Source organism: Nyctereutes procyonoides, unplaced genomic scaffold, assembly GCF_905146905.1.
Source record: "Nyctereutes procyonoides isolate TBG_1078 unplaced genomic scaffold, NYPRO_anot_genome, whole genome shotgun sequence".
Classification (NCBI taxonomy): Eukaryota; Metazoa; Chordata; class Mammalia; order Carnivora; family Canidae; genus Nyctereutes; species Nyctereutes procyonoides.
In genome coordinates, this window is record NW_026575119.1 from 5504661 (window position 1) to 5514572 (window position 9912).

At 48.6% G+C, this 9912-nt stretch overlaps 2 protein-coding genes across 2 annotated transcripts in view; one reads left to right on the forward strand and one right to left on the reverse strand.

Moving 5' to 3' along the window:
• MFAP3L (microfibril associated protein 3 like) overlaps window positions 1–2274 on the reverse strand; it is a 38511-nt gene extending 36237 nt beyond the window's left edge. Inside the window, exon 1 of the mRNA XM_055334517.1 lies at window positions 2017–2274. The gene's annotated coding sequence lies outside the window, so the exon portion shown is untranslated. The remainder of the gene's footprint in view (window positions 1–2016) is intronic.
• LOC129515573 (translation initiation factor IF-2-like) lies at window positions 2079–5678 on the forward strand. The gene is made up of 3 exons (XM_055334494.1): window positions 2079–2211; window positions 3003–3442; window positions 3827–5678. Exons 1-3 carry the CDS (start codon window positions 2079–2081, stop codon window positions 3899–3901), a joined length of 648 nt encoding a protein of 215 aa, XP_055190469.1. The 3' UTR covers window positions 3902–5678.
• The last annotated feature ends 4234 nt before the right edge of the window (window positions 5679–9912 follow it).

Consider the following 9912-nt stretch of genomic DNA (forward strand, 5'->3'; position numbering starts at 1 on the left):
TAAAACAAAATCTTAAAAAAATTTTTTTTCACCGCTTTTCCTAACCTTGAAAAAAAAAATGAGTTTTTTTTTTTTTTTTTTTTTTTTTTAGATCCAGAAGGGGGCCTACTGGCCTTTACTAAACCTATATGCACATATTCCTAGGCCTTGCAGCTTTCTTTAGGTTAAGAAGAAGCCAAAGCTAAAGGGAGACATTACTGCCTGCCACTTGGGAATGCAGCCTGAGAACCAAGACCTGCTACACAGGATAAGTTGCACAGGTATGCAGTACCTGGAGGCAGACTTTAAACTTGACACATTTTTTACAGAAAAGAGAAGTGCAATTTCTCAAATATTTACATGGATTTTTCTCAAACTTCTAAATTTTTCTATGAATGTACTTAGAAGTACATTTAGGAACAATGAACACCACCAACCAAACCCTTTGGCTAACATGGAAGACTTCAGGCCCAATTTGTAGAAACACTAATCATGCTGTTGCTATTGTTGTCTGGACATTTCAAGCGTTCCTGTTCTTAAATCTTGGTTATGTGCAGGCAAGCATAAAGCCCACTGGGGAAATCACTGAGTATCTGGAATTAGAGCTGGAACCATCTCAGGCCAGAACAAACATTAAAGGCTATTCACAAACCATTGAAAAGTCAACACATCTCCAAAGTCTATTAAGGTCTGTCAAGAATGCAAACAAGACGTTTTGTAATAAGCTTAATAAATAAAACAACTGAACCTACTAAGTTGTACTTAGGGAAACAGGCTTGAGGATATAGCCTTAGGGGTAGAACCGGTTCCTACTAGAACAAGGACTGTTTACCTCGCTCCTATTAAATCCAACAATCCTAAGAGTGGTAATGGTACTAAATGTTTAGGAAGAACCAAGAGCAGAAACCCCAGTAGGATCTACAAATTGCATTTTTCTGTAAAAGTAAAATACCACTAGGAACTACATCGTTCTAATGTTCTCTCTCTTGAATATAAATCCTCTTCCATCTTGTATTTCATCCTGAACAATTTTACTATGTTCAGCATATAGCAACTGAAATAAATGTGTTTCATCTAGAAGCAAAAGTGAGAAACCTTTACAAAAAACACTGAGCTTCTCCAACGCTAGATTTCCAAATTCTTCATATAAGCTAACACAAAATAAAGATTGCTACAGTAACCAAACTTTTCTGCTAGCAAGTTTCCCTAAAAACAATGAATTCGACCATAATAGATTATTTTCTACAGTGTGAGCAGATAATGGACCTACATTCTTTTTTTTTTTTTTTTTTGCTAGCCTGCTTTATAAATCTTGCAAGTTGCAAACTCAAGTTTTTTGGAGGCGAAGGCAAGTTAATAGCGAGCTTAAAATAAATCGGCTTTGCAATTACTCTTTTTTTTTTTTTTTTAAGTCGATGAAGCACGTTTTCCCCATTCCACGCCATGAAGCAATTCGATGTCAACTTGCTATGGAGTCAAATGCGACAAACTCCGCGAGCTCCCGTCGCGAGGCGGCGGCTTGCTGCACCCACAGCCTCCCGCACGCCTGCAGCACCAGGACGCTGCACTCTAGGCTCTGCACGCAGCATCCGAACTCAGGGCCTCTGGGCCACGGGACAGTAGACCCTACCCCCCCACCCCCGCCCCGGGGAAACTGAGGCACGCTGATCCGAGCCACCTGGCTTCCCCCGAAGGCCCCCGCCGCCGCTCGGCGTTCCCCGGCGCCCCGGCGGCTTGGGAGGCTACTCGGCAGCATCCTGTCTACACCGCGGTCTCGGCCGCAGAAGATGACGGCACAAGCCTGTCCGCAGCCCACCGGCCCCCGGGTCCCGGGTCCCGCCCCGCAGGGCCCCCGGGACCCCCGTACGGGGACCTGGCGGAGCCTCCAGTACCGCCCGAAAGTTCCTGGGCCCCAGCGGCAGCAGCCACCCGGCCGCCCTCCGCGCGCGGGTTCCTGCCCCCGCCGCCCGCCGCCGCCCCCCGCCCCGGCCCCCGCGCCCCCGGCCCCCTCCGCGCCGCCTCCGCGCTCCAGCTCACCTGACGCCGCCGCGCCGCTCCGGGGGCCGCCGAGCGCCCCGCGCCATGGCCCGCCTGTGCGGATGCCGCCGCTCCGCCCCGCGCCCGACCCGGCAGCTCCTACCGCGGGCGAGCAGCCTCCGCCGGCGCCGGGGAGCTCCGAGGGCGGGGGCGCGGGCGGGCGGTACGGGGCTTGCACCTGCGGCAGCCGGAGCGGCCGGTGCCGAGCATGCCCAGTGCGGCCCGCGGGGCGCGGAGGGGGCGCGGAGGGGGCCGGGGGCGCGGAGGCGGCGCGGCGCGGCGCGGGCGGGGAGTCGCCGCCGGGGTGTCGCCGCCGGGTTTTCGCGGCAGCCACGGGGAGGGGCGGGGCGGGGCGGGGCGGGGCGGGCGAGCCTGGGGAGGCGGGGCGGGGCGGGGGTGGGCGGGCTGCGGGTGCGGGTGCGGGGTCCGCCTCCAGCGGGCGCGGGCTCCGGGGCTCTGGGTCCCGCCCCCCGCTGGCGCACGCGGCTGCCGCGGGAGCCCGGGGCACCGGCTCTGACGCCGCGGGGCGGGGGCGGGGGCGGGGCCTCCCGGGGCCTCCGGGGCGCCCAGCGCACCTTCCCGGGGTGCCGCGGCGCTCGAGGCGCAGGGAGCCCCGGGAACAGGTGCCCCAGGGTCGCTCCCCGGGGCGGACTCCCCCGGCGCCGAGGCCACCTGGAGGCCTTCCCGGGGCTCCGCTGTCCGTGCCAGAGCCGCGCAGGAGCAGGTGGAGGAGGGCGCGGCAGGACCTTCTCCGCTGGCTTCGCAGCGGTGGGGTTCCAGGGATTTTTAATTTTCTTCTTGTTTGATTATTTACAGTTTCTAAGTGTTCTCTCGTGGACAATATGGAGCTTTTATAATAAGATGTATTATTCTAAAATTATTATTTAAAAACAGCTGCAGAACTTCGGCAGCGCGATCCTACGATGTAAGCAGCGCCCCCATCCCCCCCCCCCCGACCTTTTATTTATTTATTTATTATTTTTTAGACTTGGCGAGACGCTATTTGGGGCCGGGACCGGGCTCCTCCCCCCTCCTTTCGGGCCGCCCCGTGGCCCCGCCCCAGACCGACCCTTTTACTCCAGGACCGCCCCCTTCTCCGTTGGTTGCTGAGAAAACCCGGAAGGGTGGACTCTCAACACCTGCCGATCCCGGCGGCTCCGGTGCCCCCTGGGCCCGTTCCGCCGCCGGGTCAGGGCCGGCTCACCAGGAGCGAGGCGTCTCTGAGCCGCTCCCATCCTCTCCCCTCCTTCTTCCCGTCCTTGGCAAACCGAGCAAAGTAGCACCTCCGACCCCCGGCCCCGAGCTGGGACCTGCAAAGTGGGTCAGGACTGGACTGAGCATGCTCCGGACGGGGCCGGGATGCCGCACGCGGCTGCCTGTCGTTGCCCGAGGTGGATGGAGCTGCGCCCCCCTCACGACACTGAAGGTCAGGAGGCAGGTGGAGGCAGGGCCCTGGAGGTGCTGTAGCTTCCACACGTGCACAGCTCGCTTCGACCCAGGCCCTGGTAGGGGAGGCGAGGGCGTGGGGTCTGGCTTGTGAGGGACTCGAAAAGCCGGATTTTTTCCCTAAAATTTTGAAATTGGAACTATTTTAACATTGGCTTTATGGCATCTCCAATAATAACACATACTGGCTCTAAGAACTTCTCAGCCCGTCTTTCTTTCGAGAAACCTACATCTTTTTTCAAGTATTCTTTACATTTGCACTAGAACCCTAAATGTTAACTCTCCTTATCAAAGATTAAATGTTTGTGCTCAGTTTCAAATAATTCCACGGTATTACGTACCTTTTTTTTTTTCCTTCTTTCAGACAATTCACTGCGTCTCCTGTCCACCTCTCTTCAAATTCTCAGAGGATCAGCAGAATGCTCTCGTGCTATCTTAAACAGGCTTGAGGCAGGTGGGGGAAACTTGCTTTTAACGCTCTGTCACAGAAGAGAAGACTGAATTGGAGAAAGATTACAGGAAAGAGGTTTTACAGGCTTGAGGTGAATAAACCCAAGAACCCAGAGAGAGCCTTGCACTGAGCCCAGGCAGGTCAGTAGATGGATGTCCGTATTCTGTCTGAAGAGGAAGAAACTAGACAGATGGGTCAGCTGCCCAGTGACGTTTGGTATGAGAGTGGGAGATACCCTCACTAAGAGTTGGCTTCATTTCGACCTCTCCCTCTCATCCAGCCCAGGTTCAGCTTCAGCATGATTGGAGACACCATCTTTAGTGGAAGGTCACCCCTGGGAAGAGCTTGTGTTCCCCCTAGGCTCTGACTTGTGTTGGGTCACCCTCATCCCTTGGCTTTGAGACTCCATTGCTCTTGGTACTTCCTGAGCACTGCTCTTGATCCCTATAGACATCTACACTGCAAATTTCTGGCTGAGGAAAAGATGGGTAAGACATTTCTTTAATAGTTCATACTGCCTTTCCTTCTCATCTGAAGCTTCCTGGTCCCCAGTTTTTCTTAGTTTTCTTGTCTTTCTGATGGTTCTCATCTTTGGTTCTCATCTTCTCATCTTTGTTCTCCAGGTTCATTTCCTTTGCACCACCCTATCCTAAGTGTTCTGTCCTGTGGCACCTTCCCTTCTGCTTTCCCTTCTGCTCTTCCCATCCGATGACTGTCACTAGCAAGGTGGTGTTCAGTTGATGTGTGCACATGAGGCTGTGATAGCTGTTAATTGCTGCAATTCTTTCTGGTCCATCAGGCACCTATTCTGATTGGCCCATGTCTATGCCTGACCATTTGTCTCTACTGATTATTAATATTTTTGAATATTTTATTTGCCCCAGATATTATACTCCTCTCCAAATCTCCCTGAGTTCAGACTCTTATATGTAATCTACCAAGTATCTTAATGGCTGTGACCCTTAGGAAACTGGAGCCCAATATGTCGCAAACAGAATTCATGTGCTATAGCTGCTCTTCTACTTACATGTCCTAACGTGGTTACTGGTACTCCCACCTTCTCAGTTCTGCACACCACAAATGCGGATGCTATCCTCGATTCACCCATCTGCCTTTCCTTTGTCATCCAGCTGGTCACTGGTACTGTCCACCCTGCCCTGAGACATCTCTGCAAATGGACCGTCCACCTGCACTGCCTTCTTAGGCCCATCATCTCTTCCAAATGAATCTTCTCCTTCTGTATTTCCTCCAATCCAATCTCCATGCCTCCTCAGACTTTTCTTTTTAAGCAAATTATATTTTAGTGTCTTTGCTGAGCCCTTAGAGTACGGGTTCTTAGTGCCTTCAGGATAAAGTCCAAGTTTGAAGCATAGACTGGTCCCTGTTTCCCTCTCCAGATTAGTCTCCAGCCGGTGTCTGCTGGTGTCCCATTTCCTAGCCAATCTGTACTACTTGCTATGCATATTCATGCCTCCATGTTCCTTTAGTTTTTCTGTTCCTCTTTCCTCTTGTTCACCCCTTGGCAACTGTTAAGCCTTCAGGGTCCAGTTCAGGCTGGGTCCCCCGTGACTTCCTCAAGATGACCTCCTCCTGAATACTTCAACTGTATACCTTGTACTTTGTCTTCATTTTGACACCTAACCTTGGTTTATTTATTTATTTTTTTAACTTCTCCACTACATTGTATGCAATGTGACAGCAAGGGCTTGTCTTGATATCTTTGTATCTTTGTGTTCAGTAACATTTTACCTAATAAATGAATGATTGACATTTGTACCCATACAATATTTAAAGCTCATTAATTTTTAAAATCCTTCCTGAGTATTGTAAATAGAATGCAAAGAAAAAATATTAGAACAGTCACATCACATACAACCTGCTGAATGGTTATGCCTTTTTGAGGAATATAAGCAAAATCTCAGATTTGACCTTAAACCCAATGCATTTTCTTTGGTTTCAGAAATCCAGGAAGTGTGTTGTGAGCCAGATGTATTATCAGTCTGAAACTACACAAAGCTCAGCATTGTATTGCTAATTAATCCACAAATTCCATTGTTCTCTATCACTGTGTTTTCTTCCATGGGGCTGTTAAAATCCTCTAATTATATATTTAATCCTTAGAATAGATTTTGTTTATTTTTTTCTGTTGAAAGTTTGGCACCTTTGGAAAGCAGATTTACCCTTTAGGAATGAACATAATTTTTACAGTTTTACCAGCTCCCATTGTCTGCCCAGAGCACCTAGAGCTTCCTGTGGAGGGGACTGACCACCTGCTTTAGAAACCCCCCAGCAGATGAGGAACACATTCCAGACCTCAGGGAAAGAATGGTCTCTGGGGCAGCAATTTTAACAAGTCCTCAAGGAATTTCACACACCATATTTGAGAAATGTAGTTCTATGTCATATGGATAAAAGGAAAAATAGTAACTGTTAGTCTAGAACTTCAAGTAGCCCAGATACTGGTTTTCTTGGGCAGACAGATATATATGAGTGGAAAGGGTATCTGTCTGTTTCAAAAAGTGTCATCCTTATTTGTGCTTTTTAAATAGCCTTGACTTATTTTACAGTCTGGAGAAAATGGAAGAGCACATAGTAAGGTAGCTTCTTGTTTTTCTCTGTGCTGAAGCACCCAGGGATCTTACTCAGTGACCGTGTTGATCCACTTGTTATTCACCAGCACCTTAATCCCAGGTTCAGCCTCCTTTGACAAAAGGTGAGGAGGGCAGTGGAAGTTCTGACCTTGCCCTCTTCCTGGAAGAGGACAATAAGAGGTCTATGACTCTCCATTAGGCTTTTTCCTTGTTCCTGCAAGTCTGAAAGGGCACAATTAGGAAGGGGCATGAAGGAGGAATGAAAGAAAAATACATCTCTCCATGATCTTGTGATTTGCTGGCCAAGGAGAGGGAAGCATCTTGAGAAGTATGAATCAGTACTAGAAAAATATTCCCTTCCTCATTAAGGGTTTAGGCTGAGCCCTTGCGTCGGTCCTTTGGAGGTGTGTGTGTGTGTGTGTGTGTGTGTGTGTGTGTGTGGTCCAACCAGTTAGCCAGCGGCAGCAATCAAGAGAACAGATGGCGTGCCTGCAGCTCACGTGGGCCAGAAGCTTCAGCTTCAGGAGTCACGCCCTTCCTAGACTCCCTGTGAGGCGGCACCAAAGCCCTGCCCTCCTGGACCCTTTGCCAGTCTGGAACATTAATGACCTTTGCAGCCAAGCCTCCCAGTGGCCAGGGCCTCCGTGCACACAGTGATTCACCTGTAGAAGGAATTACTGGCAGGTTAAAGGATGAATCTAGGATTCGTTTCCTGTGTGTAGGAGCTTTCTGAATGGTAGATGGACATTTGCGCAGGAAGGTTAGAAGAGGGGACCCCCTTGGTAAGAGGTGCGAAAAGAGCCCTGGAGAGGCCAGCCGGGCAGATGGGGTGAGTCCTAGAGGGACCCCTTTGTAAAAACTTGACCTCACAGGTGCTTCTCTCTTAGATTCTAGGAAAGGTATGTTTTGCACATGGCTTAAAATTTTGTTTTAGCTTATGATTTCCCTGGGAAGGAGGGAAGGCCCAACATCCAGCTTCCCACCATAGCGGGGGAAGAGGTCAGTGTTGGGTGACCCAAAAAGCCAAACAAATCACTGTGCAACAAGTGGGAAAGCAAACATCTGAAGGAAGGCAACATATTCTCCAGGAGCCCCACAAGTACAATCCTTTGTCCCTGACACTTGACAGGGAGGTCACAGTACCAACTTCAAAATGCTGCTCAGGCCCGTGGGGCTCTCAAGCCCAGGTGAACATCCTCAGCATCACTGTGACCTCAGCTGGAGTAACCGGCTAAATCTGTACAACGAGAAATCCAAAATAAACTCAGAAAGTTGAGTTGTCTGCTTCTGAGCTGGTGATTTTTGTGCCTCTCTCTTTTGAGTAGTAAATATACTAGAGTTGAGATGGAAGGGAAGGAAATTCTACATTTTTTTCTTTTTATCTTGTGAAATGTGCCACCAAATGTCTCTGTGTAGACACAGGGACTTCTGTGAGGGCAGAAGCCAGGAAGAAGCCCCAGGGTGTGGCTGGGGCAAAGGGCAGAGGATGAGGCAGGTGATAGGGGAGTACAAGCTCTTTGGGGAGCTTAGGGAACTTCTAGAAGCATAAGAATGGAGAGAATAGGGGATGCCTGGGTGGCTCAGCGGTTAAGCATCTGCCTTTGGCTCAAAGCATGATCCTGGAGTCTCCGGATGAGTTCCACATCAGGCTCCCTGCATGGAGCCTGCTTCTCCCTCTGCCTGTGTCTCTGCCTCTCTCTGTGTGTGTCTCTCATGAATAAATAAATAAAATCTTAAAAAAAAAAAAAAAGAATGGCGAGAGTAAGATGCTGGTACGGCAGTAGGTAGAAAGAACTGGTTTTCACTTGGTAGGATTTGAAGGACACTGGAAGGCTAAGAAGGCCCTCATTATATGGATATCTGGTTTCCTTTCTGGGACGTTCCCCTCTGCTAAGCCAGGTTTCCCTAAAGCTGTGGTCCAAAGTCCAGGTGCTTCCTCGAGAGGCTTCATAGTGGGGAGCGTGAATGCTTTGGACACCAACAACTGAATTGTCACTACCGACAATTCGAGAGGATTGAGAGGGCTGAGAGGGTAATGAAATGTACTCTTGATGATCTTACAGTGGTGGTTTGAGCCAACCCTAGGAATGAAGTTTTCTAACAGATTGAAACTCTGTTCTTTCCCATCACAAAAGACACAGGGCAATGTCCTATAGTCTTCAGTGTGATCCCTGCGCTCCCTCTCCCAAGTAATAAATACAATTTCTGCATGTAATTATGGGAACCATAGTGTTTAGTTCATTCTCCACCATGGTCCAGTGTGCTTACAGATCGTTATTTTCACTTAGGGACATGTGGGGTTATGATATAACTGGTTGGGGTGCCTGGGTGGCTCAGTGGTTGAGTGTCTGCCTTTGGCTCAGGGAGTGATCCCAGAGTCTTGGGATCGAGCCCTGCATCAGGCTTCCTGCATGGAGCCTGCTTCTCCCTCTGCCTGTGTCTCTGCCTCTCTGTGTCTCTTATGAATAAATAAATAAATAAATAAATAAATAAATAAATAAATAAAATCTTAAAAAAAAAAAAACAAAACAAAACCTATGGTCATCTGGCTAAGGGAATAGGTCTCTCCATTTGGACCATACTTGCTTTTCAGGCTTGTGTAAGCTTCCCAGCTTCTCTTTAGTATTTCAATCTAATCTAGTATAGTTTCTGGCATACAACAGATGCCAATAAATTTGTTGAATTACATGCTGGGTATTGGTGTTAGAACTACACACTGGAATGTCTTGGAGGCAGGCATCTTAAAATACAAATACCATCAGTCGCTTGGCTGGCCTGAAATGTCATTCAGACTTTGGGCTCAGTCTGCATGATTCGGATTCTGCTTTTCTTTCTGATGAAGTGTTTCAGATCTGTTACCAGCATGTTTCTCCCTGATTTGGGTCAACTGGCACAAAGGCAAAGCTGCTAATAAATTGTGGGTGAGTGTAGGGTCAAAAGCATGAAACATTTTGAAGAAGGTTTCTGAGGAATAGTTAGTGGCCATTTTTCAGCATCGTGGTTTATGGGTTCTCTCTTGTAATTTCAGCTATTAATTATATGTAATAGCATTTCTGCTAATAATTTCAACAAGTCTTCTTTTTGCTTTTGTAGGAATTTTAAAGATGGCTTCATTTTGAAATTAACCAATCCTAAAACGTGAGGAATTCTGTGATTATATTTATGAACTAAATGGGCCAATTTCCTTTAAGTGAGCTGAAATTACAATTTGGTACTCACAAGGCTAGAATGCAGGGTGAGGTGGCTCAGAGGTACAGCTAAGAATCATTAATAAGTATAATGGCATTGGCTAGCAATGACAGTGAGAGAACAGAGTGGAGTATAAAAGCACTCTGCATGGCTGTCTTGATGTGATTGATTTCAGTGATTTATAATTCTGTCTGTGTGATTTGGCCTGTAGGACTAATT

Bases quoted from the DNA above. Each gene is read 5' to 3' on its own strand.
- LOC129515573 (XM_055334494.1), top strand. From the start codon at position 2,079: ATGCCGCCGCTCCGCCCCGCGCCCGACCCGGCAGCTCCTACCGCGGGC. The intron at 2,212-3,002 runs GCCGGTGCCGAG...ATTATTTTTTAG, and splicing joins CACCTGCGGCAGCCGGAGCG to ACTTGGCGAGACGCTATTTG. The intron at 3,443-3,826 runs GTCAGGAGGCAG...TCCTTCTTTCAG, and splicing joins CCCCCCTCACGACACTGAAG to ACAATTCACTGCGTCTCCTG.